Source organism: Mesoplodon mirus (assembly GCF_964341445.2).
Source record: "Mesoplodon mirus genome assembly, chromosome: 10".
Lineage (NCBI taxonomy): Eukaryota > Metazoa > Chordata > Mammalia > Artiodactyla > Ziphiidae > Mesoplodon > Mesoplodon mirus.
The window spans coordinates 16,714,445-16,728,315 of record NC_138986.1 but is presented as its reverse complement, the minus strand read 5'-3'; the positions used below and the strand labels follow the sequence as shown (position 1 = coordinate 16,728,315).

Below are 13,871 nucleotides of genomic sequence, written 5' to 3'. Positions count from 1 at the left end.
CACCATCAAAACTACAAATAACACCTTAGTATGATTATGAAAATAGTTTTGATCTTGTGGACCCCTAAAAGGGTCTCAAGTCCTGCCAGCGATCTGTGGACCACACTTTGAGAACCACTGTGCTAGATTAAGTTTCAAGTACAGAAATTCTTTTAAGCACTTGAAACCACCAAGGGGACTCTATTTGCATAAAAATATTGTTGGTGGTGGTTGTAGTTTGCTCTCCAACTCTTTGAAATGGAATTTTTAAAACCTTGGTAAAAAATAATCTTCTGTTGACAGTTTTGGATGGGCTGGTGCTATAATACAAGTTAGGAAATACATCTTACGGCAGAGACACACGCCTCCTGTCAATATCCAATACGGAGGGTCTTCACCTCCTTCATGTCATGAGCCGCTTTAGCAGTCTAGTGAAGCCTATGGACCTCTCAGAATAATGTTTTTAAATGCATACAGTAAAATACTTAGGATTACAAAGAAAACAAATCATATTGAAATACAGTTATAGCCCCAGACCCCTTTGCTAGGGTGGGGGAGTGTCTGTACTCTGTACTCCAAGTTAATAACCACCTGCTTCCCTCAGTCTTTACTGGCAAAGAGAAACAGCTAGGGATGACATTTGTTTTTTAATGCATTTGTTTCCATGTCAGTTGACATCTTAAATCCCCAAATTCTGACTATCAATGAGATAGATTTAGACCTAACAAGTCCAGAGCAAGAATGCGGAATTAGGAGAATGATTTTCTCCTCCACCTTCTATAAGACTGAGCAGCACATGCCTCCTGCTAAATCCTGACTCTTTCTAAAGGAGAACGGTCGTGGGCTGCAGACAGGAAGATCTCGGGTACTGTCTCCCTAATAGTCTAGGACTACCGAGAATTCTCTAATGGGACTTACTAAAATTTTGGTTACTCTTTTTGAAAAACGGTAATTGTTTCATATCAATAACTCCCTTCCTTTTCTCTGCTTCTTAAATCAAAGCAGCATCCTTAGGCTTATTGTACTTTGAGAAACTATCTAGCCCTTAGTGCTAAAAGTGAAGAAGCAAAGAATTTACAGTATGGTTACCGAAAGAGTGAAACCAATCATAACCCCCTGGGGAAATTTTCCACTCTTCTGGTGAAAGGTTTGTGGATTATTGAAAACAACTCATTTATCCACTTTCATAGAAGAGAATGTTGATGCTGATCATTGAAAACAACTGATAATCCAAAAATCAACTGTATTTAGTCTTGGAATTAATAACGGTATTCTAACATTGTGATCTCCTCTGATTGTGTTTTTCTTGGGCTAATATTGAAATGAATTCTTATTCTTTGACTTAGGGTAGAGAGGTAAGTTAGTGATTTGAAAATATCCCAAGAGTAGGAAGCCAGCCTGCGATTTTAAATTTGCCACAAATAATCCACCAAGTGGCTATTCACCACTTCGTTAGTAAAGGGTTTCACTGTGGTCCTCGTAAGTCTTTTCATGAAGGAAATCACGCTCCCTGTAAACCACAGCTCTCCTTTGGACCCCACTACTAAGCTCTTTTAGTTTTCACCCTGCTTTCCTTGTATTTCTCACTGCATAGCTTTCCTTCTAGGGGTGCGCTGAACTGTCAAGCCCTTGTATTTCCACGACTACGTTATTCAATGTTGCTGAATCCTTGAGAGCCCTTAATCAACGCACCCAAAAACAAAACCGCCTATTCACTCCTATGGTTCTCTCACCCAGTCAATACTTAGTCACTCATGATTACACGGTCTTAAGAAACTGAAATTCCCAGTTCATCTAAAAGAATCATTCTGGCTCTTTAGTTTCAATTTCTCTTTATTAAACCTATTGTGGATTCTTTATGACCTTCTGAGTTGGGACTACAGGGCCACAGAAAGGAGAGGCTGTGAGCCTTAAAAAATCTACAGACATGTTGTTTATGCCCTGGATCACCAAAAGTTGAAAGTGTGACTTTTGTGGTTAGTTTGGGCCTCTTAGGCCAAAACTATTAGACTATTGGATGTAAAAGAAAGAAAAGGGAATTCTAAACCTCTTCAGCTGGGAAGGCAAAATCATCAAAATTCTATGAGGTTAAGACAGTTTCTGTGGCTTTTAGAAACCTGTATGGCCCAAAGGAGTCATAAATAATTTTTATGGTGTAAAAACCCTTGAAGAACATACTTGGTTTCCCAGGAATTCCTGCCATTCTTACACTCACAAAGTCTCACGTCGGTGTAGAAGCTCTGTTGGAGCCTGATTTGTCTGCTCAGTACTACCTCTAGGAAATACTGAACTGTGTGGGGACTTAGCCTACCTCTGAGGCTTCTTTTAACAGGTGAAATGAACAGATATGAGGTGAGGGATGCATTTCTTTCCAGTTCATAATTCAACTTCGAAGTAAAATCTTCAGTGGTCCTTCTGATCTCTGGCCTAAGTTTTACCTAAGTTTATCTTTTCTTTCTGGTGTTACACGGAAAGCAGTCAAGTTAAAATGTATTTCCATGGTTTTATTGAGATCTAGAGTGGGAAAACTGTAGGCCCATAAGATCCACTGGCAAGCCACTCAAATGATATCATACTACCACCCCACAGAAAGCCCACAGAGTGGTGACCTATTTTTCTATGTGACTAGGTAGGAGGGAGGGCGGTGGATCTCTCCATAAACCTGTCCTCCTGCTTATTTTAAGGGCTTGATCAGCATCTCAACATTTGTCATGCTAGAAGGACGGAGAGTCCTATTGACTCTATGCTTCCACATAGAATCAGCATAGCCCCCTTTTGCAAAGATTGCTGCCATCTACGTGCTGGGCCGAATGCACAGGGCAGAATTGCCCACAGGGGGCTGGTTAACCAAGATAGCACTTTCAGAGCTCACGGCAGAGCTGCTGGTGGCAGAGGTCCAGCCACATGGCTTTTCTGGGCCTTGGAGACTAGAATCACAAAGCCCCAAAGTCATTATTCCTCTAAGTGAAACCCACATCTGGAATGTACTTTTTCTAGCAGGGAGTGGGTTAGAGGTCATTTAGTGACATTTCAGTCCTCCAGATGTCTACTAAAAAAAAGTATCCATAATGATATGTCTTCATCCACAATATCATTTAAGTGTTTTTTGATTAAAATGCACCAGTACTTTCATTCTGGATTTCACTCTGCTGCTGAATTTTTTATGATGTTGTTTATTGAAAAACAGCACTGTCTTCTGAAAGCTTTTACCAGATTCCCATGGTGATTTGCTAGGCATAGCACAATTCAAATTAAAATTTCATCATCTTCAAAGGCTACTATTATGAGCTATAAAAGAGCACCTGCCTGGCCCTGGGTGGGTACCATCATACAGAGAGGAGACATGAAGCTTTTCTTCCAGAAGTTTAGAGTCTATATAATACTAATAAAGAAAATGTAGAGTGAAGATTATGCCATTTTTGTGTTCGTGGTATACTTCATGTATTGGAACTTTCAGCGACACGCTTGAAGCAATTAAAAGATTCAAAACAACACCATTATAATAAAGTCACTGCTACAATATATTAATATCTTGCAGGGTCTGTAAGAAGAATCCTCAGGAGTCATACTGTTTGAGATCTGGCTTAAACTGTGCTTTGGCCCTATGCCTCTGACATCCTCATGAAGCAGAAATGATCACATTGCAATAAACATGTGACCTTGCTTTGGCATGGACTTGACATTTTACCAAGTGTCTTTCCTCTGACTCAGCAAGGTGCACTCCCCATATCCATCACACACATTTCTGCACTCCATATCCTTTCCAATAAACTCCCTGAAGGAGAAAAAGCAAAAAACAGCCCATACAGGACCCCCAAGCGAGATGGTATAGAGATTTCACTCTCCCTTGGCCCCAGACACGTAGCAATGATAGATAGAATATTTAAAAAGGAAATCCAAAGAGTGTCCCCATGCCTGGAACAATACCAGCGTGAGGAGCAGTGGTGAAATCACGGGCCAGCTGAGCTCTGGTCCAGAATGGGGCAGCGACAGCCAGGCATTGGGCTGCCTGTCAAGATGGGGGCCAGCACCAGGCTCAGTGCTTTCAGGGCCTCAGGTGGGGAGCCACACTTCCCTCACAGTCAAGCAAAGAAAGCCAAACAAAACGATTGCCGACCCGTCACTGGGACTATGGCTTTTAAAGGGTAGACCTACAGAGGTGGTAGAACAAAGCCACAGCCTATGAACAGAATAAACAAAGTTAAATTTACACTCAAATATTTTAGAGTAAAACTGCAGGATATCAAGGAAAAGGAAGAAAAACAGATGACCAGTGAAGGAAGCATAATTAGGCTGATAGCAGATTTCCCATCAGCAAGAGTAGATACCGGATGACAGCAGGGTAGTATCTTCAGAGCGCTGAGCGAACACAACTATCAACCTAGGATGTTACATCAGCTACACAGTCACTCCAGAGACGTTTTCAGACATAGAAAGAGTTAACCACTTAACGACTGCACGAAAAGGATCATTAAAAGATGGATTATGAGGAGAAGTAAGGAGGGTGCAGGACACAAGATGCAACAGTGAATATAGCCATTGATTAGCACATGTTGGTAAAATGAGTTAAATACTGAATGCTAAGAGGTTTTTTGTGTTAAAAAAGGATTAGATTTAGACAACATTGATAAGATGGGATGGGCAGTGTTTAATGGATAATGAAAAGTGCCAAGATCTTTCCAGATTCAGGAGAAATATAGAAAAACCAAATTACTTCAGACTTTATGAGAAAAAAATTAATCAAGTTTGAATGTTAAACATTTTTAAATGACTCCTCCATCCACTCACCTTTCTGACCATTCACTTAATGAATGATTTCTTAAAATTCTGCACCTCTCCTCAGTACTTCTCGAGTAATGAGAGTATTTTAAGCTGCATTGTTATCGTTTGTATTTTTTAAGCTGTCCGAACCACATATCTGGGGGGAAAAAATCTTAGAATGTTAAAAAATGTAAGGGTAATTGTGAAAATAGTAGAAAGAAAATCTTTAGATTCTAAAGCAGAAGAAGAAAGGCAGGTGGTATTATTACAAACTTTAAAAACCAACAGAAAAGAAAAAAAAGCAAAGAAAAAGAATAACAAACAAAACACAAAGAAAGATGCAAAAATAAATCCAAATATATCAATAATCATAATAAGGTAAATGATTACATTCATCTATTAAACAGGGAGAAGGAGTCATCTGTTGAAAATAGAGACTGGAAGTAAAGGGATGAGAAAAGGTCACCATTTAAATGCTAAAAAAATGTTTATAAGACAAATTTTAATATAAGGTAAGAGCATTAATAAAAAGGGACACCACATACAAATAAAGGGAACCACTACCAAGAATATATTCTATATAAATGTTAGTAAAGTTACATTTTGTAAACTACAAGTAAAGGGAGACAGGCACAATTATTTGTCAGCTACTTGAGGCCAGGGTGCTTACCATGATGCCTTATGTACAGTAGATGCCTTAATTCATAAAATAATTAAAGAACCTTGGCATTGGTTTGTTGAAGATTTCAGCTTGATTTATTTAAACACAACAAGCAACCGATTTTGAGCTACCCCAAATTAAGAATCTCTGAAATCAGATTGCATTTGACCATATTGTGGCATCATAGATGTAAACTTTATGAGAAAATTCTAGTTGAAAGTTTAAAATTAGAATCCCAGGTGAAGTTTATCATGTTTCATTTCTAATCAAGAGCCTAAAGGACTGATATCCCTCCTCTACCTCTTTTTCCTGAGTCTTCCTTCAGCTAGTCACTGAATTCAGTTCTCATAATTTATGATTCTATAAAATTTATGCCTGAAATTTTTTGTCAAGATGGACTTTCATAAAGTGTCCCACTTGTATAAAATTTAGAGTATCCAGTGGTTTCTTAAGTAACTCCCACTGGGTCTAACCTCTGCTTAAAGATATTCTTTGTGCAAATATTCCAGACATTATATGTAGAAGGAAGGGAAATGATCGTTAGCCAAAAACACTATAATTATGAAAAGGAGTGACTGATAATGTATTCCACTTTTACTTTTGAAAATGTTTGTACAAAACTGGGTTGGGCCCCGTGGTTTTACACTAGAATCTGTAGACATTTATTTGCCTAATAAAATAACTGCACAATCTGGCAGAATCCTGCATACTTGGCAACCCTTCCTGCCCAGGTGCCTGGAACAGCATTGGCCCAGCAGGTGTGGCTTTCAAAACGTTCGGAGAGTTGAATTCGGGAAGTCTGCCCAGCACCCCACCTGTGTACAGTGCGCCTTCCTGAAGGCCACGTTCGTGCCCAGCTTGTCATAGCTTCAAAGGGCCTCTATTCATTCACAATTGATAATGAAAACTAAAATAATCAAGGGATTGACACGATATACCAAAATTATAATACATTAAATTTCTCTTCAATAAAAGATGCCATGCATTTTTAAAGATATTTTTGACATGTAGAATATAGATACTCTATAGTGTTTAACACTATTGTACACATAAGAAACCTACTCTTCCCCTTGCTAGCATGGGCTTGGTATCTCCTCTTTCCTTAAAGGGTGAGATGGGGGAAGAATAGAACTCTCAGCAGCCTGGACCCGAGGAAGGAGAGGAAGAGGGAAAATGTTTTCTCATATTTTTGGGTTTTTCCACAAGGCGCTCTTTAATCATAGGACCCAAACAGTCATGACCCAGCTAGTAAGATCCGACTTCCTGGGCCCTACAATCAGAATCACCTACTTATATAGGGCAAAGGGAGGGGCGGTGTGATGGGGGTCATGCTAGCTGTTCCAATATCCTGAGCCTCTGCGTGCTGTCCTGAAGCAATGATTTTCAGATTTAGAGCCTTTTTATCAACTGAAATCTTATATGGAACCCAATGCATAAACCAGGCAAAGCATAGCTCTTCCGATTTTGGTAGGGCTTGGGGTGTTGGAGCCCTGCCCATCTGGCACAGCCCTCACCTCACCATGGACCGTATGTGTAGCTCAACTTTTCCTTTTACTGGAACTCCTTAAATCCCTCCTTTCTGGGCCCAGGATTAGCCATAGGATTGGAGGGGGCTTGATGACGAAAGATCATGGAATGAATGAGAAATATACTAGAGACTTCACTTATTTTGTAGAGACTTCCCTTATTTTGTAGGGACTTCACTTATTTTGTCTCACTAAAAGAGCAAAGTCCCAGGACCACTCTCAGTTTGGTAAGAGGTGAGAGGATTTTTTAAAATGGGGACTGTGGATGCTTAGGATGCTGCAAACCACACAATGTAGATTGTATGTGCTTTGTCTACTCAGAAGGCTCACCAGGAGTTACCTTGAACTTGCTGTCAGATCCTGAATTCTTCTCCAGCCTCTGGAGCCTTCCTTTCTCTATAGGTGGACTGGCATATACTAACACTTGTCCTGCCAGGAATTCCGCCAAAACCTAGGCCTGCTATGGGACCAGGGGAGGAGGCAGAAGGAAATTCCAGGCAAGGGACCCAGATGAGCCAGGCATGGACTTACCTACCGGCCCAGTGTTGAGACCCACGAAGGGCAGCCAGGTTCTCAAAATCACCAAGGTTCCTCTTTAAAAGCAGGATGGACCTAGAGTCTGTCATACAGAGTGAAGTGAGTCAGAAAGAGAAAAACAAATACCGTATGTTAACACATATATATGGATTCTAAGAAACAAATAAACAAAAAGGTCATGAAGAACCTAGGGGCAAGATGGGAATAAAGACACAGACATACTAGAGAATGGACTTGAGGACACGGGGACAGGGAAGGGTGAGCTGGAACAAAGTGAGAGAGTGGCATGGACATATATACACTGCCAAATGTAAGGTAGATAGCTAGTGGGAAGCAGCTGCTTAGCACAGGGAGATCAGCTCAGTGCTTTGTGACCACCTAGAGGGGTGGGATAGGGAGGGTGGGAGGGAGGGAGACACAAGAGGGAAGAGATATGGGCATGTATGTATATGTATAACTGATTCTCTTTGTTATAAAGCAGAAACTAACAAACCATTGTAAAGCAGTTATACTCCAATAAAGATATTAAAATAAATAAATAAATAAATAAAATGCAGATTTCTAGCCTTGTCCCCAGAAAAACCTGTTAAATCAAGCTCTCTGTTAAATCAAGGTAGGGTCCGGGAATTAGCATTTCTTAGCAGGTGCCCTACTTGATTGTTATTGCCACTGCACTGTCCGTAAGAGTCCTTCAAAGCTTTTGAACAAAGGGGTGAAGTGGATGAATTTGCATTTCAGCTGAGTTACTGCAGCAACTTTGTGTAGAACGTGTTCAGGGAGAAGAGATGAAAGGAAGAGATACTGACCAGCTTCAGTGGAGCTCAGCAGGGCCTGAGGTGTGGAATGGATGCCAGAAGGCAGGTTAGAAAACCATTTGGGGGTCAGGTTGCAGGGTCGGGCCACTGAATGAGGAGGACAGTGAGGGTGAGAGAGGACTCAGGAGTGAGCCCCAGGTATCCGGCTGTAGTGACTGGGGTTTCCTTTAGGCACTGCAGGCCCTTTGGCATTTGACAGGTGCGTGTTATTCATCACAGTCCATCCAGAGAAAATGTTACAGGAGAAAATCAATTGAAAGTGATTTTGCTGTCCGATCAAAGTGGAAGAAGATGAATCCACTAAGAAAACCTAGAGGGTGTCAGTGTATGCTTTTAAAAATAGCACAGTTTAGAATAAATTTCAACCAAAATTGGCCTTTTTTTTTTTTTTTTTGTAGTTTTGGCAATTAAAAGGACTCAGTTATCTGGAATGTTCGCCCCTAGAGAATATCTCATTTCCTGAATAAATTGAGACTATGGGGAGAGTGGGATCTTAGGTTTAAACCCAGTCTTACAAGAGGGCTGGCTCGTCTTGGGCAAGGGAACACTTTGTGGGGTGTCATGGTAGCTGCCAAGATCCAAGGACCTGATAAGCAAATCGTAGATCAAGCACTGGCAAGCAGTCTGGCAGGCGGGCCAGCTTGGCTAAAGTCATCACCGTCATGAAGATCTTAGAGCAAGTCTTAAAATAAGTATTAAGGTTTTCGTTTAACACAACCTTATCCTAGAAACACTGCATGGGAAGAAAAAATGAAATTGCATAATCATTTTAAACTATATATGTACAAAGAGAACTTCAGTATAAAAAGGTGATTGTAAAGCAACACAAGATAGCGAAGCCTAAGGCCAAAAATAAAGCCATTAACTCTGGGGGAAGCCGTATGGCCCTGGGGGGGACTGGAGCAGGGCACTGGAGGAACAGCTGTGTTGACATTTGTCACATGTGGTTGCCCAAAACACTGAAAGGTCATTCACTGAAGTTCTGGGTTCCAGTAAGAGTGGACTGTGTGAGTGGCCAGAAGCAGCTTCCCGAAGCCCCGCGTCCTTGAGCTGCCGGGAAGCAGACCCGTGTTCACTGTGGCCAAGCCGTAGGCAGCTGAGTGCGTGGGTCTTCACAGCTCGTTTCCTGCTTCCGCTTGGTCTCACATCTGAGTCATCTTGTATTTATGTCCTCCTATAGCATTTCCATAAGATGCTTGTGGCCAACACCATCCATCAACCTAATGGGCTCAAATGGAACTCTTTGAAATCTCCTGTGACGTGCCTTGCTCTAAGAAAGGAAGAATTGTTAACAGTAATTCTTAAACTAGGAATTTATGTCTTCCCATAAATGGACCTTGAGAGGTTATTTGTGGATTCCAATAGAGAAGCGGCTTTCCTCGGTCCCTGCGGTCCTTAGCCCTCCCCTTCCCCACCAACTGATGCCCTCTGCCTGCTCCCGCGAGCCCCAGGCCAGGATCTCTGGGGACAGAATCAGGGTTGTGTGTCTTGGCTGGTTCCTTCTGCCATTTGCTCGTTCAGTCGCTGCGTATTTATTGCACCTCTGCTTTTTCCAGGAAGGGTGCTAAGCACCGGAGATGCAGTGAGCAGGCATCTGTGCCCTCCTGGAGTCACCACGTATACAAACAGTTACACAAGGTCTTCTTAAAAGGGCACTGTAGGGCTTCCCTGGTGGCGCAGTGGTTGAGAGTCCGCCTGCCGATGCAGGGGACGCGGGTTCGTGCCCCGGTCCGGGAGGATCCCACATGCCGCGGAGCGGCTGGGCCCTTGAGCCATGGCCACTGAGCCTGCGCGTCCGGAGCCTGTGCTCCACAACGGGAGAGGCCACAGCAGTGAGAGGCCCGCGTACCGCAAAAAAAAATAAATTAAAAAAAAAAAAAAAGCCACTGTAAAGTGAACTCGGAGAAGCGCAGGCGCTGTGAGAGTCTCTGCGGGAGGCTTTGTTGGGCTCAGTTGCCCCGCCCCTCGTGTTAATGCAGGTCTCTGGGGGGCTGACTGTGTGGGGGGCAGATCTCTAGACACCCCCTGAATCACCACCATTTTACTCAGCCATTTGCTGTGAAATCTCAACCCTCAGAGGACAGACCCTGCTGACCACGCTGGCCCTGGCCGGAGTCTCCCGTGCTCTGCGTCCCACCCAGCTCCTAGCTCCCTCCCTCTGACCCCAGCCCAGGTCCTGGTCACTCTGACCTAAGGCTCAGGTCCCTGGGGGAAGCCAACTGCCAGAGGATACCTGGAGGGGGAGGGAGGGAGGCGGGTCAGAGCATCCTCATGGCAAAGCCTGGTCACCCTCTATACAAGTTTTAGTTTGTTTTACAATGTGTAGATCTCCTTAAACTTTTCTGATGATAAAACTAAAATACATGTATTATAATTAAAGCTAACATTTCAAAAACAAATAAAGTAAAAGTTCAATGTATTCCCATCTTCCATTACATCTACCACCATAAATGACTTCTTTTAACAGTTTGGTGTTTATCCGTCCAGTTTTTTTTTTTTTCTTTTGCGGTATGCGGGCCTTTCACTGCTGTGGCCTCTCCCGTTGCGGAGCACAGGCTCCGGACGCGCAGGCTCAGAGGCCATGGCTCACGGGCCCAGCCGCTCCGCGGCACGTGGGATCTTCCCGGACTGGGGCACGAACCCGCGTCCCCTTCATCGGCAGGCGGACCCTCAACCACTGAGCCACCAGGGAAGCCCCTTCCAGATACTTTCGTCCTTATGTAAACACATTTTATTTTTATGTTGTCCTACATGTTCATATTGGCCTATAATTGACTTTTTTTCATCTGAAAACTCATCACAGACACTTTTCAGGACAATGCATGTAGATCCTCCTTATCCTTTCTGAGTGCCCAGTATTTCATCATAGGAATGTGCCATAACTGCTCTGTGAATCAATCCCCCATTAACGAACTGTACGTTCTGCCATATTTTGTTGTAATAAATCTTATAGTAACGAATAGTCTTATACATACATCCCTCTGTGTCAATTTCTTCTTAGAAAGGTATTTGGGGTCTAACATGCATTTTTAATGGGTTTTCATATGCAGTGAGGTGCTCTTAACCACCCTTCACTTCATGCATGGCTGGATGGGCTGACGTACACCATTCCGTGTGCTTCTAGTATATTCCTCTCTGTGAACTGTGCACCTGTGCTTCCCACAATAGGCTCAGGTGCTCAGCTGGAGTGTGTTTGTTCCTGAATCTCCTTATTCCAGTTGAATTTGTTACTGTAATTGTGTAATTTATTTAATTGGTATATAAACCAAAGAAGCATGAGAGAGAAAAGAAAATGTTGTTGAAAAAAAAGATATTTAAGTTATATTTTCCAACTCCCACCTTGAACTAAAAAAAAACTTTTAATAACTAACCATTTACCCTAATCGTATTAGATTCAGTGGCTTCAACTGACTCATAAACTTCATTGACCATAGGACCATGTTTGCTGAGTTATATCCACTCTTAATTTGCCTTGCCAGTATTGTCTCTGAAAAAACATCCCATAGCTGTTTGGTTTGTTTGTAAATTGGGTTATCTTTTCTCCTTAGAAATACCTAAGAACCAGACATGTCTTATCTAGGGTATCCAATGTAATCTGCCTTCATGAACGTGGATTTTTAGCCCTTCTTTTCATGTCATTGTAAGCTCTAGTAATGCTGACAAAGACACTGCACTCAACCTCATAGAAGAGAAATTTTCTATGCGGAAATTCCAGATTTTCTATTTGGAAATCACAACTGTTGCTTTTGAAAGTGAGAGAATGTTTATATGCAAACATCCTGCCCCTTCCTAACCTAATATAACATTAGAAATGGTTTTACAGCCCCTCCAAACTTTACAAACCCTCTATGTGACTATTATAGGTACTTAATAAGTATTTGTTGGACATGTGGATACACAGGGAAACACACTTCTACAGGATTAGCTGTACAGGGATCTCTGATTAAGTCTGAATGAATTAAGTCATGAATTCATTCAACAAATATTTGGTAAGTGTCCACTGTATACTTCCCAGTTTCTCATAACTGCTGGGGCCACAACTAGCCACAGTCAGTAGAACTGCTCCAAGATGCTTGTCATCTAGCTAGAGACTTCAGGCCACTGGGAAACGCAGAAATTCATTTAACTCAACACAGCAAGCACTCTGTGAAATGCTCTGACCATATGTGTACCTGACCAGTGGAGCAGGCTGGTGCAAGGCAAAAAAAGGATTTCACTTCTTCTCATGAAATCCATCAATTCTCTACATCTTCTCAAGGCCTTCCCGTATCATTAAAGTATCAATTTTACTTACACTGTATGACATTTGACAGAGCCCTGCAGAGACCGCCAGACATCTCACTGCTGTGTTTTCTCTTCTAGGACATCAATGAGTGTATTCTTGAAAACTATCCTGAGTGTTCCAACCCCAGGTTATTTTACATCATTCCGTATTTTTGTGGACAGCATCCCAGATGCAGGTAAAGACTGAAACAGGCTCATGACATGCTCATGTGGACAACAATGACAGGAAACCCCCCAACTGGCACTGCGTGGGTGTCTTCTGCATCCCCAGTCTCTCTAACTTCTGGAATTCAGTTAATATTTACTGTTAATCTTTCAAGATCGCATTTGAGATTCTGAATGTCCTATACATAAAGAAATTAACAAATCAAGGTCTGGCAGAGGCCTTGGGAACCACCTGTAAAGCTGTGTAACTGAAATGCCAACCAAACTCTTCTTCACCTTTGACGTACACCTGTCACTCCCCAGCCCATGAGATAGTAAAGCCCAGGGGGTGCGCCCATCCTGCTCCTCTGTAGTGACTGTGCTGCATCCACAGCTGTCCTTGCCAGTGTGGTGTGTCTAATGGGGTCTGAAACACTAGATGCTCACACCCAAAATTCCAGAGTGTCTCTCTCCTGAGGCATACTTAGTAGGAAGAGAAGAAAGTACTTTCTAGTGATCCCTCCTCATACTTGGTTGTGAGACCTCCTTTAGAAAGTGACTTATTCAGATAGTAAGGGCCCTCAGTGTGGTCCACCCACCAACTGCATCTGCATCCCTGGGGTACTTGTTAGGAACCCTCACCTCATCATAGTCTCTGAGGTGAGGTTCAGGCACCTGTGACCACCTCCTAGGTGATTCTGGTCTAGCTACACTTGAAATTCGTTGTACTAGACAAATGTGTAGCCTCCAGAAGAAATGGTAGTAACGATGAATATTATCTTGGCTTGGTGGAAAATAAACCCTGCTGCCAGAAGCGGCATTTTCCCTGAAAGGAGACGTTGATTAGAAGGTCGTTGTGTTCCTTAAGAGACTGGGGGTTGGGGGGCGGGGCGGGACACAGCTGTTTTCAAATTGCAGCTCACTCATTGTACGTTTTGCTTACGCTGTGATTGCTGCCAAGTTATGACGTGTGTTGTTATTGTTGACGTTTTGCTGAGTTAACCAATTTGTTTACGGTCAGAATTCTGGGGCTAGAAGTGTCCGTTTTCTGCTTCATTTTAAACTCCTGAGTTCAGGAGGCCTCCCTCACCCACCCTGTCCCCTGTAGTAAATGCCTCCTGCTTCACGGTCAGGGCTTCAGATCCTGGGAAGATTTGGGGCCAG

At 42.6% G+C, this 13,871-nt stretch overlaps 1 protein-coding gene across 1 annotated transcript in view; it reads left to right on the top strand.

Moving 5' to 3' along the window:
* UST (uronyl 2-sulfotransferase) overlaps window positions 1-13,871 on the top strand; it is a 292,877-nt gene that overhangs the window by 215,111 nt on the left and 63,895 nt on the right. The window contains exon 6 of the mRNA XM_082633440.1: window positions 12,642-12,739. Coding sequence (XP_082489566.1) covers window positions 12,642-12,739 — 98 coding nt within the window. The remainder of the gene's footprint in view (window positions 1-12,641; window positions 12,740-13,871) is intronic.